This window comes from Elaeis guineensis, chromosome 9, assembly GCF_000442705.2.
Source record: "Elaeis guineensis isolate ETL-2024a chromosome 9, EG11, whole genome shotgun sequence".
In the NCBI taxonomy this organism is placed as follows: Eukaryota; Viridiplantae; Streptophyta; class Magnoliopsida; order Arecales; family Arecaceae; genus Elaeis; species Elaeis guineensis.
The window spans coordinates 56,483,620-56,509,195 of NC_026001.2; the positions used below are offsets into that span (position 1 = coordinate 56,483,620).

General features: G+C 35.1%; 1 protein-coding gene across 1 annotated transcript in view; it reads right to left on the reverse strand.

Moving 5' to 3' along the window:
• Nucleotides 1-25,157, reverse strand: part of LOC105035164 (prolyl 4-hydroxylase 1) — a 112,933-nt gene extending 87,776 nt beyond the window's left edge. The window contains exons 1-3 of the mRNA XM_010910612.4: nucleotides 24,898-25,157; nucleotides 16,788-16,835; nucleotides 14,137-14,189 (exon numbers count right to left, since the gene is read on the reverse strand). Coding sequence (XP_010908914.1) covers nucleotides 14,137-14,189; nucleotides 16,788-16,835; nucleotides 24,898-24,958 — 162 coding nt within the window. The 5' untranslated portion in view covers nucleotides 24,959-25,157. The remainder of the gene's footprint in view (nucleotides 1-14,136; nucleotides 14,190-16,787; nucleotides 16,836-24,897) is intronic.
• Between the last annotated feature and the right edge of the window lie 419 nt (nucleotides 25,158-25,576).

Consider the following 25,576-nt stretch of genomic DNA (forward strand, 5'->3'; position numbering starts at 1 on the left):
ATTCTTAGCATCTAAAGGAGTTTAATTTGATCTAGGACCTCTTACCTATATAAAGAGGGGTGTGGAAAAGAGAAACAATCAACCAATCTAAACGTGAGAAAGCCTTGGGCGTCCCCTCTCCTTGGGACCTCTCCCTGGGCGTCTCTCTCCTTCTTGGCATCCTCCCTCTTTTTGTGGCTAGTATAGGCTGTTCCAAAGCCTTGACATCAGATCTCAAGTGTTCTTCTCCCTCCTCTCCAAAGAAGAAGTTCATTCCTCTCTTCTACAGAGTTTGGCATGCATGCGAAGTAGAGAATCCATACATCCGGATCTCGCGAAGCATATTGATTGAGCAATTTCTTCAACCTTGATCCTTTTCCGCTGCAAATCAATGTGAGAATTCATAAACGTTATGAAAAATTTTAATTACTAGTCTATTCTTCTCCCCGGACATCCGATGCGATCGGACGAATTTTTTCTTCAATTGATATCAGAGCCAGCTCTATATGTCATAATCGCATAGTCAAATTTTGAAATTTGTTAATTTTTTCTGATCTGGTTTTGAACCAGAATTTTTGATGTGATTAAACCTTGGTCTCTTCTGATATCTTCTATATACTTTTCATCTGATTTTGATCAGAGTATCGAATCAAAATCAATCGCTGAATCCGAACTGCTGAAAATCTATTTTAGCAGAAATTTTCTGTACAGATTTTTGTGCCGATTTAATACCTGATTATGCATAGATTTAAATCTGTTTTGACAGATTTTTTGTAATATAATTCAACTAGAGAATTGATGTTTGAATCAAGCTCAGACCTAAATTTGTTTGACTAAATTTCAAATCTGATTTCAGCATAATATCGATACATATTTGATCACATCTCTAACCAGAATTTTTCTATGCAATCATACATATGTTTGGAATAGATTTTATATTATTTCAGATCTAAAATAATTATTTTATATGCTGTATAAAATTAATTTTAGATTTGAAATTTAGTTATGCGTTGATCCAATATGATTAGATGCACATCATATTTGAATGATCATATGCACGCATAGTTGTATGACAATTTACATATTTATATAATTAATTTTTAAAATTAGATTTCAGATCTTAATAGTCCAGCAAATTGAGAAGATCACCAAATCGTCCGATCGTAAGAGCAAGTAAGATTCAAAAATCCTCTCTTCTTATCCGATAGAGTACCGCATCAATTGGACAGATACTATGATTTTTTAATCCGGGATGGTGATCCTATCAAACTTGATAAGAACGATGAGGATCCGATCACCTACATGGATGCTATGCAAAGGTCCGACTCTTAGAAATGGCTTGATAATATAAAATCCGAGATGAAGTCCATGGAGATCAATGATGTATGGATATTGGTAGATCTACCCGAAGGAATTAAATCCATCGGGTGTAAATAGATTTTCAAAAGAAAAAGAGAAGCAGACAAAAAAGTGGAGACCTATAAAGTCCGTCTAGTTGCCAAGGGATACCGTCAGCATTATGATATTGACTATGACGAGACGTCTCTCCTGTGGTATTGCTCAAGTCCATCGGGATCATGCTCGCGATAGCGACATACTTAGATTTTAAGATCTGACAAATGAATGTCAAAATCGCTTTGCTTAAGGGAGAGCTGGAAGAAGTGTATATGATGCAACCTAAAGGGTTCACATCCTCAGATGAATCTAAAGTATGCAAGCTAAATAGGTCCATCTATGGACTGAAACAAACATCTAGAAGTTGAAACATGCATTTTGATAAGATGATCAAAACATATAGCTTCATTAAAAACGGAAAAGAGCCTTACATCTATGAATGAACGAACAATTCTGTAGTCATCTTCCTTGTACTGTATGTAGATGACATACTATTAATAAAAAATGACATCCCAATCTTGCAAAGTGTAAAGCTATGGCTATCATCCCAATTTTTCATGAAAGATTTAGGATAAGTATCCTACATCCTAAAGATGAAGATTTATAAAGATAAATCTAGAAGGTTGTTTGGGTTGTCCAATCTACATACATCGATACCATGCTGAAACGGTTCAGCATGGAAAATTTCAGAAAAGACTATCTATCGATAGGCTAAAGAATTTTTCTCCAATAAGGATTGTCCGATTTCAGGAGAGCGTATGAATAAAATTCCATATGCTTCGGCAGTGGGATCCATCATATACGCCATGACATGTACGAGACTGGATGTGGCCTATTCAATAGTAGTGAGTAGGTACCAGTCTGATCCAGGAGAGAACCATTGGAAGGTTGTAAAGACTTTAAATATTTGAAAAATATTAAGGACCAATGGCTTATCTATGAAGACACTAACTTGAAACTTATGGAATATACTAATTTCAATTTTCAGTCAGATCACGATGACAGCAAAAGTGTGTCGGACTACGTGTTCACCATGAACGGAGAAGCAATTTGCTAGAAGAGTTCCAAGCAACATACGATGGCTAACTCAGTATGTGAAGCAGAATATGTTGCGACATCTAATGCTGCAAAGGAGGCTGTTTGGTTGAAGAAATTCATCACTAAATTTGGAGTGATTTCCTCTTTTGATGGTCCAATTTTACTATATTGTGATAGTACTGGAGCCATAGCACAAGCAAAGGAGTCCAAATCCTACCACAGAATCAAACACATTCTGCGATGCTATCATCTTATCTGTGAAATCATGGATCAAGGTGACGTCGAGCTAGAAAAGATTAACGAAAAAGAGAATCTGATCGACTCCTTCACTAAAGCTCTCGAAATCAAAGAGTTCGATGATCATAAATGAAAAATGGGTATAAGTACTGCCCCGATTGACTTTAGTCCAAGTGAAAGTTGTTAAAAATTATGTCTTAAAGCCAATTGGCTTATTGTAAACAATTGATTTTTTTATATAAATTATTGATTAATGAATAAAAATAATTTTGATTTTTTTATCACAAAATGTACATCTTCATTATTAGAACTTTTGTGTTATGATAAAGTCTTTAGAATTATATTATGATCGATAAAAAAGAATTTATCGAATAGTTCTTAAACATGTTCGCAATCAAATGATACGTCAATAATAGAACGATGACGTTTATCGAGTGTAGATCATTGTGTACCATACAGGTTAGTTATCTTCGTAATCAAAGTGTGGTGACACTGGTATGGCATAGAGATGAGATGTAGGAGTACATCATCACGGAACAAGTAACTCATCTGCTGAGCGATCTACTGTCAAGAGCAGCTCGCAAAACGTATGGACATAAGTGTCCCTCAGACCTGAGATCATCATGTAACTTGCAAACAACTCACAGTGCTTTAATGTCGGACTACCTGCATTTCTAATGCAATGACAGAAGGCTACTGAAAACAGTCAAATACTTACGAATTTTGTGTATGGATCAAGATGGGATTCACCACTCTGAATTATAGGAGCTAATGCATCATTGTATTTCAAGTTAGTAAAATCTTGGCTAGGATAATCTATGTAATGGATATGAAAGGTTGAAATATGATGTGGATGACTGTTTCAGGATTGACAGTTAAACCCTAGATCACCTTGAGCATTAGGATCAAAGGAATGAATTATGCAGTAACCATATATCGAGATTTTTGAATATTGCTTTGCAATTAATCGACCTATTCGGATGTCGGATATCATTGCTAGATGGTCACTTCGATTAGTATAGGAAAGAGTTCCTATGCTACCAGCTTAGTGTTCGAACTTATAGAGTTGTACACAAAAATCAAACAATATAGAAAAGAATTGATCGAATATTTATGTGTTCAATTTGAAAATGTGAGACTTGAATGAAGATGTAGATTAACTTAATTAAAAATTAAGTTGTAAGTCATACGAAATTAAACACTAACTATGTTTAGCTAGCACTGCGCATGAATGCGGATTTGATTTCGAAGATGAATTAAATCAAATTAATGATCCAAGCAATTATGAGAGATTCGATTTGAATCCTAATTACTTTAGATCAGATCTAATTTAATTAGACTTAATTTTATTAAGGCTTGTTTAGATTAATTTATCAAGTTGAACTTGGACAAGAATTCTAACTGGATTAGGATCAGCAACCTTTTCCAAATTGGTTCAAATCAAATTCAAATTGGATTCGAATTGATCCAAATCTAAATCAAATCTGATTTGATCCACTTAGCCACCATTTTCAGCTATTGTCTCACCATGTGGGCCGACCAAGGTAGTTGGGAAGGGGCAGGAAACAGCCCCCTCTCCTTGGGCGTGCGGTATAATGAAGGGAGGTGCAAGTTGGCGCCTCTCCTAATTGGATTGGGATTCCTTATGCTTTAGGGAGTTTCGATTTGATTCAAATATGGAGAGTCCTGTTCCTAGCATCTAAAGGAGTTTGATTTGATCTAGGATCTCTTATCTATATAAGGAGGGGTGTGGAGAAGAGAAACAATCAATCAATCAACCAATCTAGGCATGAGAAAGGCTTGGGCGTCACCTCTCCCTGGGTGTCTCTCTCCTTCTTGGCATCCTCCCTCCCTTTGTGGCGGCGTGTGGGCTGTTTCAAAGCCTAGAGATCAGATCTCAAGTGTTCTTCTCCCTCCTCTCCAAAGAAGACGTTCATCCCTCTCTTTTACAGGGTTTGGTGTACACGCGAAGTAGATGATCTACACATCCAGATCTCGCGAAGCATATTGATTGAGGAGCTTCTTCAACCTTGATCCTTTTCCGCTGCGAATCAAGATAAGAATTCATAAACGTTATGAAAAATTTTAATTACTAATATCTATTTTTCCCTCCCGGCATCACATCGAACAAATTTTTTCTTCAAGCACATGAAGATTAATGCCATGATTAGGATCATTTAGAGAACCATGAATAACACGTCACAGTTTCAAAACCCGCCATAATGGGATGGTACTACTAGTATCATACCATTTTGACACAGGACCAGAACGAGTACAGAAGTCGGGATGCCAAAACAGTCATACCAATATGTACCAAAACAGCCAAAACAGCGAACCCTGGTGTGAGGCATGGATTTTGTAGAGGAAAAGAAGGAAAAAAAATCAAGAGAAAGAAAGAAAAGAAAGGAAAAAAATAAGAGAAAATTAGAGAAGGAAAGTTGTAGATTGTCTGCTTTTTTTGTGATTAACATATCCAAGTGTTGGATATCTTGATCAAATCAAGGGTGTGAGAATCTTTTGGGAAAAGATTTGTGGTGTGGATCTAGTGGAGTTTAGAAGGCAATCTGGCTGTGGTGTAGTTTGTCCTTGAGAAGAAAAATCAACAGTATACTTGTGAAGCAAGCTACAACACTACATCAATTGGGGAACGACCCTGATCAATCCTGTGTGGATCACCATCGAAGGATATCTACTTTGGTGTCTTGTGGAGACCATCCTTGTACCAGATCATTGTCTTCGAGAAGGTATAATTTCTACTTAAAATGTATGCTTGTTTTGAAATCTACAAGATAATCCTACGGTTTGTGTTTCGGTTGACTAGTTTTAAGTGTTAAAACTTGCTTTATAAGCATGTAAAAATTTAAAAAAACATATTCCGCTGCGCAATCGGAATCCAACCATGGTATCAGAGCCGGATTTGTTAGTTTCAATCAAACTACATATTATTATTGTCATATAAATTAGATCTGATTCATATAATGCCACCAATTACATGCATTGATTTTTTAAATAAAATTGTTTTGGGCATGATCGTAGTTGAACTTAACACTTGCTGTATAAGCATGTAAAAATTTAAAAAAACATATTCCGCTACGCAATTGGAATCCAACCGTGGTATCAGAGCCAAGTTTGTTAGTTTCAATCAAACTACATGTTATTATTGTAATATAAATTAGATCTGATTCATATAATGCCACCAATTACATGCATTGATTTTTTAAATAAAATTGTTTTGGGCATGATCGTAATTGAACTTTAAATTTCAGTTGCTAAATTTAGAATTTATAATCAACTAAAATTTTATGATTCATGGTAGATTGATGCTTTAATCGATTTATTTAGAATGTATTGGACTTAGCTCAATTGTTAACTTGGTCAAGCCTTAATTGGATTAGGGTTTGAATCAGATGCAATCCAAATTGGATTAAGATTCAAAATGTTGGCCCAAGTCAAATGTCGGCATATGATTGGACCAAGGGTTGAATCCAAATCATAGTCCAATAAAATTGGCTGAAAAGTTGGACCAAAATCCTAAATGCACCCTATATGATCCTAAGGATCATGATTTTGACATCAACATATGAATAATATTACAATTTGAATAACATATTTTATTACTTGATAATTACTATATGCATATTCCATGTTATGTAAAAGTTAGAATGTGCTTGAGACCAAGAAGTCCCTCAATTAAAATTATATTAAATTATAATGGTAAATATTAAGAACACTACTCATGCCTTCCTTCATACTAAATCGATAAAGTATGTCAAAATCTTAGTAAGTTTATTGTGCTATCCATAAGGCTTACTATGAAAATTGATATGATGTTGACTTGTACATAATGATGTTTATGGCATATTTAAATAGTGTTGCTTTATTATGCTATCCACAAAGGCAACATTGTTCAAGTATGACTTGGTCAAGTATGACTATATAGGAATGAAGGCTTTAACTTAACTAGAACACTATAGTTTGTTGTGCTATCCACAAGACTATAGATATTTTAGAGACAAAAAATGTTGGGAATTAAATGAGATGCAATTGGTAAAAGTTGCCTACCCTTGAACTCATGAATGCTTGTTGTGCTATCCACAAAATGTTTTAGAAGAATAGGAATCTCAACCCCACTTAGAAACAAGATAAGATTTCTCATTTTCATACTTGAGGGCTATGAAATTCACTAAATAAATGGAAGACACAACTAGACAAAAGACCTAATTTAGTTGTGCATGTCATCATGAGTTGTCCGCTTATATTTTTGTTCTTGAATTTGTTGAATAACTGCATAATGGCATCCTCACTTTCACTGCGTGGCATTCTTGATGCTAACAAATTAATCAGACTCAATTATGTGGATTGGTTGAGGAACTTAAGAATCATTCTCATACAGAAAAATGTCTCCTACATTCTGAATACACCTGCTCCCGATTCGATCGGAGAAGATGCTACCGAGGAGGATAGGGCCACATATAAGATGTGACATGATGATAATATGACGATCAAATGTGTTATGTTCGCCACTATAAGCAATGACCTTTAGAGACAACATGAAGACATGAATGTTCATTCCATACTTCTTAACTTAAAGGAGTTATATGGAGAACAAAACCGAACTGCCAGATATGAGATATCTAAGCAGTTATTCTGTGCCAGCACAAGTGAAGACACATCCGTACAAACCCATGTCCTTAAGATGATTGATCTGATCACTTATTTAAGACAATTGGGCTTTGCTATGAATGGTGAGCAGAGTCAGACTTTGATCCTGCAATCATTCTCGAAATTCTTCTCACAATTTGTTATTAACTATCATATGAACAAACTGAACACAAACCTGCTTGAGCTACTCAACATGTTGAAGACAACTAAAAGCCATTTCAAGAGTAAAAAGGCATCTATTCTTCTTGTAGATAAGATCTCTAAGAAGAAGACAGACAATAAGGGTTCAAATAAAAAGAAAAAAAACGAATCCTAAGGCTAGCATCTCCAAGAAGAAGGCAAAGAGTGTCTACACCAAAGGTATTTGTTTCCACTGTGGGAAAGAAAGGCACTGAAAGAGAAACTGCAGGCACTACCTTGCAAGTTTGAAGCAAAAGGAAGCAAACATTGCTAAAGATTTGTATATGATACAAACAAATTTATCATTAAGTACTTCAATGGTAGATTCTTGGGTATTAGATACCGCCTGTGGTTCACACCTATGCAAATCGTTGCAGGATCTGCAGAAAGTAAGAAAACTGAATGAAGATGACTTCATGCTATTTGATGCTAGTGGAGAGTTCATCAAGGCCGAAGCTGTAGGAACCATGCTGTTGAAGCTGCCTTCGGACAGAATTTTGGAATTAAAAGACTGTTATTTTATGCCTAATATAGTTAGAAATATTATTTCAGTTCTTTTGTTACTTGAACATGGTTTGAAATAAAAGCAAAAAGCAATGGTTACTTTATTTATTATTCTAATGAATTTTATGGCAATGCTTTTATTGATAATGGTCTTTTATTTCTGTCACTTAATGATAATATTCTTCATTGATCAAATGAAGAAAAAAAAAAGATGTGAATATCACATATCTATGGTACTGCTGACTTAATCATATTAATGAGTCAAGAATTAACAAATTATACAAAAAAAAATTCTTTGATCTTTATGGTTTTGAATGATATGAAACTTATGAATCTTGTCTTATGGATAAGATAACCAAGACTTCATTTATTGGACATGGAGAAAGGATGAATGACTAATTGAGTTTTGTACATACGGATGTTTGTGGCCCAATGTCAACTCAAGCCAGAAGTGGATACTCCTACTTCATCATTTTTACTGATGATTTATTAAGATTTGGATATGTGTATTTAATGAAATACAATCCGAAGCCTTCGATAAGTTTAAGGAGTATCAAAGAATGATTGAGAAACAAACTGATAAGAATATTAAAGCTCTTCGATCAGATCGAAAAAAAAATACTTAACTAATAAGTTTCTTGATCATCTTAAAAATAATGAAATTCTCTCTGAATGGACTCCTCTTTACACTCCACAATTAAATGATAGTGGAAAAGAAAAATTGCACCTTATTAGATATGGTGCGGTCCATGATGTGCTTCACAGATTTTCAATCTCCTTCTAGGGATATACTTTTGAGACCGCAGCGTATATTTTGAACAAAGTACCGACTAAATCTGTTACTAACATTCCAAATGAGATATGGAAAGGAAAAAAGCCTAGCCTTAAATATTTAAAGCTATGGGACTGCCCTGCTCATGTCAAGAATATTAAAGGACATAAGCTTAGTGCTAGATCAGATAAATACAAGTTTGTAGGTTATCTTAAGGAGAGTAGAGAATACTACTTCTACCATCCTACTCAACAAAAAATATTTGTTAGTAGGCATACCATCTGCTTAAAAAAAGAGTTTATCCAAAAAAGGAACAGTGGAAGGATAGTTAAACTTGAGGAAGTTCAAGACCTACAATCTATCCAGAAGCCGCATGTGGATAGTCCACGAGTTGATCCTCAACCTGAAGTGTCTATTGATGAGGCACAATCACTACACACCTTTTTGAAGGTCAGATAGAATGCGTAATGTACCGTGCAGGTATGGATTTGTCATTGAGAATGACAATATGCCACATATCATTGAGAATGATGATCCCACGACCTATTCGAAACAGTCGTGAGTAGTGACTCTAATAGATGGCTTAAAGCCATAAAATCCGAAATAGACTCCATGTATGCCAACCAAGTTCGAAACTTTGGTTGATGCGCCTGAGGATGTGACCCCAATAGGCTGCAAATGGATCTTCAAAGAGAAGATTGGAGCAGATGGCCAAATAGAGACCGACAAAGCCGGGCCAGTGGCAAAAAATTTCAGATAAAGACAAGATGTTGACTATGAAAAAATCTTTTTGTCCGTAGCCATGCTCAAGTCTATTCAAATTATGCTTGCTATAGCTGCATATCATGACTATGAGATCTGGTAGATGGATGTCAAGACTGCTTTCCTCAATAAAAACTTTGAGAAAGAAGTCTATATGACTCGGCCAAAGAAATTTTTTTCTAATGGGAGGACAAATCAAGTATGTAAACTGAAGAATCTATTTCTAAATTAAAGCAAGCATCGAGGAGTTGGAATATCCATTTTGATAAGATAATCAAATCATTTGGTTTTATCAAAAATACGAATGAACTGTGTATAAGAAGACTAGTGGGAGTGTCATGATTTTTTTAGTTTTGTATATGGATGACATACTACTCATTGGGAATGATATCCCTATGTTGCAATCGATCAAAACTTGACTATTAAAAAATTTGGATGAAGCATCCTATATACTTGGCATAAAGATATATAGGAATAGATCTAAGAAAATGCTAGGCTTATCCCAGTCAAGGTACATAAAGCTAGTGTTGAAGAGGTTCAACATGGATGAGAGTAAAAGAGGTTACTTACCCATGAGTCATGGCATATATCTCTTTAAGAAGATGTCTCCTAAGACACCTAAAAAGAGAGAGAATGAGTTCTCTTCCTTATGCTTTAGCTGTAGGATTGATTATGTATGCTATGCTATATACCAGGCCTGATGTGGCTTATGTTTTAGGTATTGTAAACAGATTTCAGACGGATCCAGGAGACAATCATTGAAAAACTGTGAAAAATATTCTCAAGTACTTGAAAAAGACAAAATGCTTTTCTCATTTATAATGGATTTGATCTGAAATTAAAAAATTTTACAAATTTTAGTTTTTAATCTAATCCAAATGATAGCAAATCCATATCAGAATATGTATTTACTCTATATGGTGGTACAGTGAATTGGAAGAGTTTCAAACAGCACACTGTAGCTGACTCAGTTACTGAGACAAAGTATATTGTTGCTAGTGAGAACTGCTAAGGAAGCCGTTTGGATGAAGTTCATCATAGAGTTAGGTGTGGTTTCTGAGATTGAACACACCGTGCCACTTCATTGTGACAACACCGGAGCTATTGCTCAAACAAAAGAGCCGAGGTCTCATCACAAATTCAAGAATATCCTAAGGCGGTTTCACCTCGTTCGGAAAATTATCGAAAGACAAAATATGATTGTAAAGCGAGTTGACACTAAGAATAATATAGCGGATCCATTCACTAAGACCTTGCCACAGCAGCAGTTTGATCGCCACTAGATCACATGAGCATCAAGTATAGAGGCGATTGGCTTCAGTGCAAGCAAAAGATTGAAAGAATAATACTCTACAAGCCAATCGTATGAGTGATACGAAGGGATATTTTCTGTATTTTATCTTCCAAACTCATGTATTTAACATTAATTATTAATTAAATTAGATATTTTGTTTCATTATATGCTGCATCTTAATAGTTGTTTAAGATTATAATGAACCCCATAGATTATGGCAATGATTTTAGGGCCATGATGAGTCATGTCAAGGAGACCTAAATCCTTGATAATCCTAATCTAAAATATTTCCAATCGTAGGATCATTGAGTCGAAGATCCATGATACCGGTAAGACTGACACATTCTATGTATGCTCGACAGAGAGGATGGTTGATCTCACAATCACTTGTGTAATGATACTAATATGAGGATGTGGATGCTCATTTTTTTATGAGTTCACTAAATTAACCTAACAAGAGAACATCTGATGGAGCCTTATATACATGTCAGCTGCTTATTCTCTAGTGGAAGTAGTGCAAGTAATCCTTAGATATGAGATCATCATGGTACCTTATGTATATGAATCTATATTTTGGTTCATTCCCTAGCTTGTCTCTGAGGCTTGTGTGAAATGTTCTGAACATGATGAAGTGTACATGAAGGTTGTGAGTGGTCAACAAGAAATCGATCACTCCTTATAAGGGAGAGAATATCCTATGTGATCTCATAAGTTGATGATTCAAGAAGTCTTTGACCAAAATAAGATGATAATTAGAAAGAATTTCTAATGTGTCATCAACTGAATCATCGTCTTCAAATCGAGATACACATAGATAAGTATTTGGACTTGACATGTTTCCATGCCCATAGCTCATCGGGGATGTTGTATGATCGAAGGATTGAATTACACAGTAACTTACTACTGAAGGATATTTTTGGTATTTTCATCAAATTTTATTTCTTTCGAATAGTCATGACATGTTGCTAGACATTAATCTTGACTTGTGGACTCGCAAGAATTAAAAGAGTTTAATTCAAAAATTAATTAAAAAAATTTTTGATTAATTGATGCATTTGGGCTGACCTAATCTAATCGGATTAGTTTTGGTCATAAGCCTAAGTCCATTATTGGCTAGATATAGAACCCAATGGATCACACCTTTGAGATTTGATCATACTCTGATCTAATTAGATTTATTGTAAATCTTATGGATTTAATTAACTTGTTAGCACATGGATTAACCCAAGTTCCCAATTAGATTTAGTCCAAAGATGTTTGAGCTAACCCTAACCCTGATGCCTTGACCTAATTAGATTAGGTTCTAACCTATGGACTTTTAAGTGGCTGAACCTTATCACATGGAAGAGTTCCATGTGAACCAAACTCTTCCACACCACAATAGATGCTTAATGGTGCTTCGAAGGAAGAGTCCTGAGATACTCCTCTTAACCTCTTTCCTTAATTAACCTCTTTCCTTAATTCCCATGCACTCTCTTTATTTTTGCGCCATCAGATGGTGTTTAGGAATTTGTGTGCGTTGAAGTGGAGTCCTGTTTGAAGGCTCTTCCGCGCCACACTAATTTACACAATGAATTAATTCTTTGTGGAAACCTAAGAAACCCCGCATGAATTAAATCTAGTGCCAAGTGTTGTGTCGCTTCATACCTTATTTAAAGAGGGCGCTCCACCTAGTTTCAACGTGAAATCTGAAGTGAGGCATGGGTTTTGTAGAGGAAAAGAAGGAAAAAAATCAAGAGAAAGAAAGAAAAGAAAAGGAAAAAAATAAGAGAGAAAACTAGAGAAGAAAAGTTGCAGATTGTCTGCTTCTTTTGTGATTAACATATCCAAGTGTTGGATATCTTGATCAAATCAAGGGTGTGAAAATCTTTTAAGAAAAGATTTGTGATGTGGATCTAGTGGAGTTTAGAAGGCAATCAGACTGTGATGTAGTTTGTCCTTGAGAAGAAAACTCGGTAGTGTACTTGTGAAACAGACTGCAGCACTATATCAATTTGGGAAGGATCCTGATCAATCCTGTGTGGATCACCATTAGAGAACATCTACTTTGGTGTTTTGTGGAGACCATCCTTGCACCGAATTATCGTCTTCGGAAAGGTATAATTTCTACCTAAAATGTATGCTTATTTTGTTTGATTGAAATCTACAAGGTAATTCTAGGGTTTATGTTTCGGTTGACTAGTTTTAAGTATTAAAACTTGCTTTATAAGCATGTAAAAATTTTAAAAAACATATTCCACGGCACAACTGGAACCCAACACTTGTATAGTCCACATTACATTGTTGTTCTATTCTTTCAATTATTATGAAGAACTGTTGCCTGACTAGAATATTAAACAATATATATTTCATTACATTTGTTGCTGCATCCTCATTATTATTTTGTGGTTAAGGCCTTTTTGGTGCAATGGAACTGAACCTATACTCAACTTTCTTTATTTAATTGGATACTGATTGTGCATCATTGAATGGTCAACTCCAAGTTGATTGAGTGATTTGTAACCAGGGTATGCACTTCTCTGATTATTTTTCTTCTATTTATATTCATATGTTTTATTATTTGTAATAATAATTGTTATTTGTGCTAAATTCTAATGCATGATGTTCTATTTGCTTGTACAGACTACAGATCATATAATAAACGAAGTTATGATTGATGGTAATGCTTATACGTTTCTAGATTGAACTTTTAAGAAATTTCTCCATCATGGTTATGTTTACTTATGATTAAAGAAATAATAATTAAGACTTGTCAATCAACTATTAGATGACACCGGTGCCCTCCTTGCAAGGAATTCCGGGCTCCACCCAAAGGAATATCAATATTTCTGGAAACAAATTCTAGACCCATAGACAAGTCTAGTTTATATTGTGGTTAATCTTAAAATAACCGATCGTCTCCTAGATTTACTTTATAAGGACCATGAAAGGGATAGAGTTTACACTATTCTTTCAACTTAAACAAGTTCAAGGGTGCATTAGATGACCAAAACTCAGTTAAAGTATCTTCTGAACTCAATGATTCATCAAACACATCATAGAAAGAATTGGTAAAAACAGATACCTCTTCATGTTCAACCCAGTATGGTTGAACTAATCCACCAATCCAGAGGAAACAAAGTTCATAGCCACCGAAACAAAAGAATTTAATACAATAATATTATAGATTAGTGATGTCACATTTTTCCCGATGCAGAACTACAACATGTGGATGTTAAAAAGTACAATACTGACATGGTGAACTTAGCAGATGAAAAAACTAATAAAGATGAACAGCAAGTATATGGTCAAAAACTATAGAGTCCAAACATACAAATCCGAGACGAAGCACAGTGGCATCTTTGTCATTCTCCCAATGTGAAGTACCTGCAACCAGAAGTTATACAATAAGGATTACAGAATCAATTTTGAATGAAACACCAGAATGTGCTGATCTCAATATGTAAGTCTAATTGAAAAGATTATCAAGGCTATGTTTACAAAACAAAGGGGCATATGAAAGATATTAAACTTGGCAGAATTATAAGCATCACAAGAAACAGAAGGACAACCAAATATATGTTAAAAGTATAAAAAGCCAATAGAGCAATTGACAAGGTATGAGAAAATAAAGATTGATAGTTTTCATAACTAGAAATACCAGGACAGATTTCTTTTTATTTCTTATTTTTTATTATTTCTATTAATCACCATTCTGGTCCATCCTGATTCCTGACCATACTGTCTATTCCAAATACCATATCATTCCAGGAGACCAAGACAAGGCCCTATACTAGGATTTAAACCCTAGTTTAGGTAAGTAATTGGATTTAACATTAGCTTATGTTCTTGGGTTCCATAACCTTATGAGGTGTTTTGAATTTCAAATTGCATCATCTTTTAAATGGCATTGGATCGTCTACATAAGATGAAACAGTACAAATTTTCTGACAACTTAATGCACAGGCTAGAGGTTTCTAAATCACATGATTTTTTATGTGTGAATAGTTTAGAAGTAGTAGATCACATCCAATGGCACAATATCATTATTGTAGGATCCCCATCGTCCAATTCAACAAAGGTGTAACTCTATAAAAGCTACACCAAGTATAACTTGAACATAATACACACACATATACATGAAAGAGGAAAATATAGAGGAAATATGCAGATCTAAATGATAAAACGGAAGAAAAAACGAGAGAAGAGGAAGAAGGAGAAAACAAAATAACCAGCAAACAGGAAGGGTGAAAATACAAGCAAAGGGGAAAGATTATCTTCGATAAGTGTGAACAGTCAATATTTGATACTCAAGCACAAATGAACCCCGAAAATTCTGCCAGGTTAAGATCAATCTTAGATAAATTTGCATCCATGCCATAGTCCAAAGAGGCTTATATTCCTTCCAAGGACTAATGAAATAACAAATATAAAGATACAAAAAGAGGAATTAATAATAAGTGAAATAAAGTTCGGAGTGTGGAACAAAAGAACTCAAAGGCATAACATGCAAAATCTAGCTAAATGGGATTGATTTTTATTAATACAATAAGCCATCCACCATTTGTGGCTGAATGCAAAGAATATCAAAAAGTGTGCCCATTTATACAAGCCATATTAGGTATGATAAACCTCAATGACTATTTGATCAGTTTATGCTGCAAAAGTAACTATCTCACATGTATATAGGGAAGCCAACTAGCATGGTAGTTGGCTCTTCAAAGAGATTATCAGCTTTCAACTATCTCTTGGTGAGGGGCTACTCTAGTGCCTTGAAAGACTTGGTTTGCATAGATTGTATCTCAGTTTTCATTTTCTAGCACTATCAGAAAAACAAATTAAATCTCACCATTGGCAGAAAAAAGAAATGACCTGCAGAAAAATAAATTTTGACACTCTAGTCAAGCTAGAGTATGGAAGCATGTAAAGGTAGAGAATTTGGTATCATTCTTAATTGTGTCATCTCAAGAGTTTGTGACGTATTTCCAAGAGATCCAACTTTTGACATATGAGATGAGAGCCAACTTCATTATTTCTTCAGTCTTATAATATACTAGATTATTAGCTACATGTGCAAAACCTGGTTACTAAAAAGCTTTATTTATTAAAAATTTAATATCACATGCTAGTATCATTATCCATATAAGATGACTTATCTTACAAGTTACAGTTTGATACTCAATTAAACAATATATTGTTTCTTGCTTCTCCATATTACAAGAAATCCAGCCATAAAGGTGCAATAGTTTGTCAAATATTTGTTGATGACCTTTCATTTTATAGATGATACGCCAAGCTGAAATATAATTATGCATTTAAGGATTAGAATAATTGCATCCAAGTGAGTTTCTTGGAGAACATCTGAAAATAGCTAACACTATTCAATGCAATAAAACATTGGATCAAGTAATAATGTGGAAACTCAAGCCTTTGTATCTTTAAAAAACCAAAAAATAGGTCTCATCGATCCATAATAAGCTTGGTATTGACCACTGACAATATACAAGGTGCAAACTGATAAATAAGTTACAAAATGAAAATGTCATTATTGAGTTAATAGCTGTTAGATACACATTTTCAAGTTTTACTTGTTGAACACAGTATTTGAAACAGTGCATCAACATAGCATTTGCAATGGCTGAATACTATGACATGTTCAATTACTAATAATGACATAACATGCTAGAAGGAAATATATGAGTCTGAACCAGATATCCAATTAACAAAGATATAAGATGTTTCATTGATTAGAACAAAAATGATAGCAAGAACATACTAAAAGCATAAAATTGAAGAAAAATATATAGTAATGCTATCATCAGGTCAATCAAAAACTTGCTATTCAAGATGTTAAAACACTTTAAAGAATTAGTGACAGTCACTGGATAGATTTTCTATATTTAATTAAAGTATCAGGCAGCTCACAAGGAATCTGTAGACAAACAATTCAATACAGCAATGAATCCGATGAGGGAGAAATTATACCAGATGACTCTTCTAATCGTCGGATAAAAGCTAATTGAAATAACGAACCTGCATTTAGCATAATGAAATCACAAATTCATTCAATCATATATGCAGCACAATCACTAGCTATCAATGAGAGAGAGTGCATAATTATCATTTTAAGAATCACAATTACCCTCACTTAAATGAAGATGAAATATCAAATGATGATGATGAAACCTTTACTGAAAATTTACTTTGTTAAAAATTGTGTATGAGAAAACATTAGGAGTCCATTATGTCCAGCTGCACAAATGTAGTAGACAAGCTGATGCATCATGTAATGGCACTCTGCTGGTAATAGTACACACCGATGACCCCATTTGATAAGCAGCACACAGGTAGTATTGTTCACTGTTTTTTGGGAGTTTTTTGGGGAAAATGCACAATAATGAAGTACAATGTTGCTAGTATGCCAAGATATAACTAAAAGGTCAAATGACATCATGTATGGCATTTAGATGATTAAACATGAGAAGAGTTTTTGGCAGAATTCATGAATTTCCAAGTTCTAAATTTTAATTGTATTATTTTGATAAGCAAAAAGAAATCCATTACCAAACCAGAATTTCTTTCTCATAATCAGCAAAGTCAGATGCATCTGCATTACTAATAGATAGCTGTAAATTAGGCAATGTCGATGAGTCTTCTATGTTACACAGTGAGTGAAAAGGTTTGAAGCATGTTTCTGTTTGTAATCCTTGAGAAAATTTGATTGTGTTTTAGCTGGTTAACTCCCATAAACTTCATCAAATAAGTAAGTTTCTTCTTGGCTCATTCCTTCTATTTAGTTTTTGCTAAAGAATGAAAAAAGCTGCAAACATCTTCATTGCCATATATCTTCGTTCAGTGAGAATATCTTTTTCAGTGAGATTGCAAGGGCATGCAGAGAGAAAAATAAAGGACCAAAGTTTTAGATTCTCAGTGAGGAACCAAAAGAAAGAAACCTGCAGGAACAAGTAGTGAACTAAGGAAGAACTAGGAAATTACTATCAAAGAAATAAAATCCAGCACTATAGGGGAAGAGAGACTCACCAATATGGGAAGTTAAATTTCCACTAATATAGCATTTTTGAACAATTCAATTGCAGAAGAAACCAAGATCTTCTATAAAATCAAGAACAAGCATGTGGAAACTATGTAAATTCTAAACAATAGCTGGATTAATTAATGCACTAACATAAGCTACATGATTTTGTGCTTTGGACCACTATATTTTCATATTTGCAGATCCGGACCACTTTCGGTTTGTCTTTCTGCAGAAATGGACTACTTTTGATTCATTTGGATGCTTTTGCCTATACAGTTCTCATTATTTTGAACATTGTTGCCCCTGGCCCCAAGCATGCAGCCCAGTCTTGCATAAGTAGTAAATACATGCACATTCACTACAAAACATGTGTGCGTTCAACCCTGCTCAAACATATAGGTGGAACAACGAACAGAACCAGGAGCAAAATGTCCAAGAAAAATTAAAACTAGGCAAGTTCTATATGTATATATGTATCTATATGTGTGTACATATATACATATATGTATGTACATATATGTATAGATGTACATACATACATACATGTACATATGTATATCTATGTACATACATATATGTATCTATATGTATATATATACATACATATATGTACCTATACGCACGCACGCACATACATACATATATATATATAGATACATACATACATATATGCATATGCATATATGTGTGTGTGTGTGTGTGTGTATGTATATGTATGTATATATGTATATATATATATATATATATGTATATGTATATGCAAGGTCTACGAAATCGGTACTAGGATTCATGCCGGCCGGCCAGCGATACGAGTCAGTACGGGTCTGGATTGGACCTGCGTAAACTAATACAGAAGTAAAGAAAGGAACTAGGGAGGAGGAAAAAAGAGAAAGAGGAGAGAGGGACAGAGGGAGAGGGTGGCTAGAGAAGACACTGATGGTGGCCATAGGTGGGCCATGGATACGCTAGGAGGGCCACCAAGGCCTCCACTTCCTTCGCCAAATCGTGGCCGAGAGAGAGAGAAAGGGGGGACAGAAAAAAAAAGAGGGAAGAAAAAGCTAGCGGAGAGGCTGCCAAAGGGCCTCCGACTGGCCGTCGTGATTGCTGGATGGCGACATCGCGGCCCGCGGCTCCGTGGGCGTGAAACATGGACGATTACCCCTATTCTATGATATTTTTTTAAAAAAATCCAACCATAGTGAAGCCGGCAATGGATTTGCGGGCTTCACTATTTATCATTGTTTTTAAAAAAAGCCAATGAACAGGGATGGTCGCCCCTATTCCGCGATCGAGGCTTCGCCCGTACCTTTTCCACCGTTCGGTGGTCATGGTGGCCATCTGGCGCCCTCCGACGGTCTCTTCACCGACTGCACCTCCTTCCGATACCCACACTCCCCCTCTCTCTCGATTAAATGCCCTATTAGATGACACGGAGCTGCAGAGGCCTCAGCGGCCCTCTAGCGGCCTCAGTAGGCCATCGTCGGCCCTGCGGAGGCGTCGTCCCCTCTTTCCTTCCTCTCCTCTCTCTCTCCCTCTTTCTCATCCGGTATTCTGATTTGAAAGGCCGAACCATTCTAGTTTGCAGCTGGTACAGCTCGAAACATCTGGAACCGTCCAATTTGAGATGGTTCGACAAACCATGTGTATATGTATCTATATATATATATACATATAGATATATACATATACATATATACATATATGCATCTATATATATACACATATACACGTATACATATATATATATACACATACGTACGTACGTACATACCTACACACACACACACACATACGCATATATACATATATATATATATATATATATATATATATATATATATATATATATATATGCATATATATGTGTATATATATATGCATATATATGTGTATGTATATATGCATATATATAGATATATATGCATATACATAGATATATATGTATGCATATATATATGTGTGTATATATATATGCATATAGATGTGTATATATATATGCATATACATAGATATATATGTATGTATATATATGTATATATATATACACACACACACACACACACATATATATATACGCAAAAACACATATATATACATATATATATATATATACGTATATATATACATATATAGATAGATATACGTATATATATATACATACACATATACACATACACACATACACACATACACACATACACACATACATATAATTTTGGGATCTGCAAACAGGAAAATAAAGTGGGTCAGTTTTGCAAAACCACCAAAATGCTATCATGAAATCATGCTAAAACCCTATTACACTCCTAGGGTTTATAAATTTTACCTTCATTAGATGGAGAAGAAGATACTAAGAATGCAACAGAGGCCTGATCAACATCAAATGAAGCTCTTGGGGTTAGCTTGTTAAAGCCCTCTAAGGTTTACTAGGAGGCATCTCTCTCTCTCTCACTCACTCATTTTACCTCCGCCAATTTTCCTTTCCCCCCTCTAGAAAACATTTTCATCTAAATGCAGGAGCCAGCTCCCTTGCAATATGTCTCTTAAAGTATAACAAAACTTGAAAAAAGTAAAAGGAGGACTCCAGGTCAAAAGTGTTCAAATGTCAATCCCTTTCAATAGGTACAGCTTAGTTGTAATTTAGCTAACATGGGCAAATAATGTAACAAAAACAATTTCTACGATAAATGTTAGATCCTTGACAATGCAACAATTTACTAATAAGTTCTTCCCTTGCAAAAGATTTATAGCAATTTAGAACCTTAACAAAATTTAATTGCAAATAGTGCTTGCCCACCAATATAACCAATACAATACATGAGAATTAGGACCCCGGCATTAAAACTAATGCAGCACCAGATAAAATAGAGCTGCGGAAACTGTTTTTAATTGTAGAAATAAACTTAGATCTCCTAATAAGATAAGCGGACATGGAAATTACATCACATAAAACCTTCTAAGTGTAAAGTTTTCTGGACTATAAAACAAACCATGCCTCGATGCCTCACCACAAAGAGCTTGTGGATGTCAAACCATGAAAAATAGTATGATTGCTTTTTGCAATCCATTTTCAAACCTTCTAAGTGTAAAGTTTTCCAGATTATAAAACAATCCATACCTTGATGCTTCACCACAAAGAGCTTGTGGACGTCAAACCACGAAAAATAGTATGATTGCTTTTTGCAATCCATGTTCAAATTGAGTACCTCAAGGAGCTTGCCAAAGACCACATTTTCGATGCCACTACTGCCCGTGATAAGATTGTAAAGCTTCCCATAGCATGTTATATCTGCTTTAAGATACTAGATCTCCACTGATCATAATCAAGCTGCTCATGCACAACTCAATATACGAAAATTGATTCACTAGGCATCTCCCTCAACTGACACTTTTGCATAAGCATCTCCTTTTTCTTCCTTGAACTCCATATCCTTCATAATTTGTTTTCATTAGTGTCACCCTTCTTTTTAGGACAAATAAAGCAATTATGCCCAACTTAACCACAAATATAGCATAGGGTTCTCCCTCTCTCTCGGCTCAATCTTCAAAGTTGTACATAGTGGTTCTTGTGAAATTTTCAATATTGACCAACAGCTATGGGAAAGGAAACTGTGGCACCACCAATGGATTGGTGTCTTGTGGCCCCTTATGTATAGTCCATCTTCAATCTGCACTCTAAAATTGTGTAGCTCATGTATAAATCAAAATTCATGGACTGCAATCTCATCTTGAATACAGGTCCACAATGAAAAGTTATACTTTATCACAAGTACCATTTCAGACACAAATGCATAAAATAGATTTAGGTGCAGGTGGATGTACAGGTATGGGTTCAGGCAGCAAGGTTTTATAAGTAGAGTGGAGCATCCATACTAGTTTATGTTCTTAAAAAAATATTTATATATTCTTTTATCATATCTCATTTCTTGTTCCATATTGTACAATGATCACTTCTCATTGTACTTTAAAAAATTGATAAATGTATTTTTAGTTAATGCACTCTTTCTTGAACATTTATTAGAGACTGAATGTGGAGGTTTCTGTTTACTGAAAAGGAGTGCCTTGAAAAGGATAAAAAGATTAATGCTCTCCACCATACTAGTAGTGTCAGATCTAATTTCCAACACCACATTCAAAATTGGCCCATTTAAAAGAATAAGAGCAGCCCCATTGATTAAAATGTCCATTGCCTATTCTGGTTTACCAAAAGTTAAAATCAAGACTAAGATCAAGATCAGAAGGTGAATTAAGGGGTTTTCTAGAGCAAAATTCTGATTTTGCTCTCACCAATTCACAAAAATCTCAATCTTTTCAATTATTGGACTTTAGATCATGATGCAAGAGCTATGTGTCATTATCCAGAACTAAACCCAACCCCCCAACCACATTCTTTTTATTCATTCAACCTAACCACACAACCCCTCATCATCACCCCCTCTAGCAAAAACCCAAGCAACTCCCACCTCTCTGCCTCCATCATCACCCCCCTCAAGAGATTCCATGAACAATCCCTACTCCCTATAGCCCAAATTTAGTGATCCAACTGCCTGCTCCTTCCTATCATCCCCCAAGGATTCCACTTTTAGCTTGAGGCCCACCTATGCCATTCCACTTGAAATCTCCCCATCAACACCATCTCTTTCCGATTCTACCAAAAAGACCAAGATCATGTTCCACTCTTATGCACTTGGTCTCCAAATGGTTGAAATTGTGTTTCCTACACAAGTACAATTCAAAACATAAGATTGCAACTCTGGATCAAAAGCCTTTAGAATTTTGCATGATGCTTCTTAGCAAGGTTCACCATCCCGATATTGGACCCCATATTGGAACCATTATATTACCATATCGATACACGACAAGGTATGAAATGGCAAGACATACCGACTATCAGTACAATATGAGACTGTGTATTGGTTCATTACTGATACAGTATGCTCAATATGGTATGATACCGACCAATATGGTGAACCTTGCTTCTTAGCTTTCGAATCAAAAGACCCAATCATAGTTGCAAGCTTCTTGAACTGCTTGATGTAGGGCTTAATAGGGGTTTACAGATTTGATTCAGATACTCTCCATTTCGTGCCTCGACTGGAAATGCCAGCCTTACAATCATTGCTTTTAATGTATTGCATCATAACCATGACAATAGATGGCCCCATGAAGAGCATGAGACATCATGCCTCATGTACTGTGCAGGACCAATACAATCACAGCCATCGATCAATACAAGAACAGCATGATTACAAGACTGGACCTCTCCAACTGAGGCCTAAACCAGAAAGGATCTTAATCCTCATACATCATCCCAAATTGTGAACTTCTCATTCATTACTAATTTGTTGGCATACTTCTCTCTCCTAAATTTTAGTAAAGAGTGCAAACAAATGATTCTCTTGCCAGGTGGCAAGATGGGTTTAGTGCAACCCGTGGATCTGCTGTAACATACAAAAGGTTGGTTGAATATGGGGTTGCCAAGTCAGCAGTTGTGCCCAAATGAAATTTGGAAGCATTTTCCTTTATTAAATTGCTCCTAAATGATGACCCATAGATTAAACTTATTCACTAAACTGCTTCTTCCTTATTTCTGTAACAAATAAAATGGAAAGAAGTGATCCCTCTTTCACACAGTACTTTCAACTTTTCAAATATTTTAATGAACAAATTTCTGACACATGAATCACCACTAATTTTCATCATGGTTTCCAATTTTCTGTAATAAGAAGGGAAAGATGCAAGTTTTTCTCAACCATCCCTACTTTTCTCATTTTGCTCTATCTTAAATCTTCCTAATTTTCTCATAAATCCTTACCACTGAATCACTCCTAATTTTTTGACATGGACTGTTCTTTTCCATTTTCTTATGATACAGAAAAAAGAAGAAAGCTCTCTTGCATGCAATATTAAAATCATCAAAACATTCCAAAATATGGATTTCCTGATCAATCCAAATTTGCTCTTAATACTCTTTTACCAAATCTAAAATCTCTCCTAAGTACCAAGCCACAGATTACTCATAAATATTTTGCATTGGCAGCCTCCTCCATGTATCTTACCAGTGTTTATGTCTAACCGCACCATACATGCCCATTCTAGTATATTCAAAATGCGAGTTTTGAGTTTGAGTATTATTCTAGGAATATTCATTATGTCAACTTCCTTTTCTCAAAATACACTCCCTCTTTTGAATTAATATCCCAAAGTAACCAGTTTCTTCACTCTATTCATGTCTTTCTCCTCCCTCTGATATCCATATCTTATCTATTAGGTTTCCATCTTTGACCACTACTTACTCAAATTCCTCTATCATGATATTTTTCATGATCTTGACCACTTTTCAACCATTCTCTCCCTAAAAGAGTCTTGCTTATTTCCTCTTTTTCATTTAAAGCACTTTAACAGTGTTCTTATTAGTATCTCATCATCCTTTACCAAAGAAAATATTGTTCTGCATTTTTGCAAGCCTTTTATTCCAAACACCCTATATATTAACTGTAAAATGAGTAAGAGACGGACCTTTTCCACAGCAAAAGAAGAGGGTCGCCAACACCCTACGCTACACGAGCTTAATAATTATCCTAAAACCAGTTAAGTCTAATGTCTCATTGTATACCTATCACCATCCTGAATGGCTATCCCCATCCTTTTAAGTCATCTCCTAACATATTCAGAAGTAACCAGCTCAATCAAGAACAAGAATTCAACGAGATAGTCCCCCCTCAACAGCTGTTCCCATAGCATTTTTAATCCAAAAGTGGATTAAATCCAACTGACATGAGGGCTATCTGCATCTGTATGCCACTCCAGAAATGAAATGGGAATCAAATACATCGTCAATCATAATACTAACATGGCACCTATAAACAAATCAAACTAGCATTCCACCAGTCAACCGCTGCTAGACTCGATCAAGACCACCTTCAATTCAAACCAGCGGCAAACAATTGTAACTTCTGAATTCAACAAAAGCATCAAATCGTAACCCCTAAAACGTTTAATTTATACCTACTCGCATTTCAATAAATAGGCAAGATGGAGGAGTGAAGAAATTATCACCTATGATCATCCCGATGGTGACGAAGGTGAGCAACGCGAGGATGTATTTGGATCGAGTCATCACCAAATGATCGGCCTCGGTCACTTTTTGCTTCCGTTCTCTGTCCCGCGGTGAGAGGTTTTGGAACACGCCGCTGGATTTATGCACGACGGACGGACAAACCGGCTTCCTCGTCCTGGATTTTGGGCTTTGATTTTGGCCGAGCTTTCGACGCAGGCTGACGTGTTGGACGGGCTTATGGGTTTCTTTCTCTAATGGTCTCTCGGGTCGCTTTCCGGAAGCTGCTGGGTAAAAAAAAGACTAGACACTATGGTGCCGTTCGATACATCGCCAGACAAACAGAATTATCAATAATATAAATTATCAGTAATATGAATTATCAGTAACGATAATATAAATTATTAATAATATAAATTATTAATAATATTGATTACTATATTTAATATATACAAATAATGTTATAGTAAAATTATTAAAAATCTTGATAGATATATTTAATATAATAATTAGATTACGATAATATAATATCAAATTTTTAAAATATTTTTAAATCAAATTATTAGTTTAGTATTTTAATATATATTTAATAGAACCAGCAAATCTTTAACCAGATCAATCTATGTAATATATATTAAAAAATAATTTTTTTAATATATTAAAATTTAAAAATAATTAAAT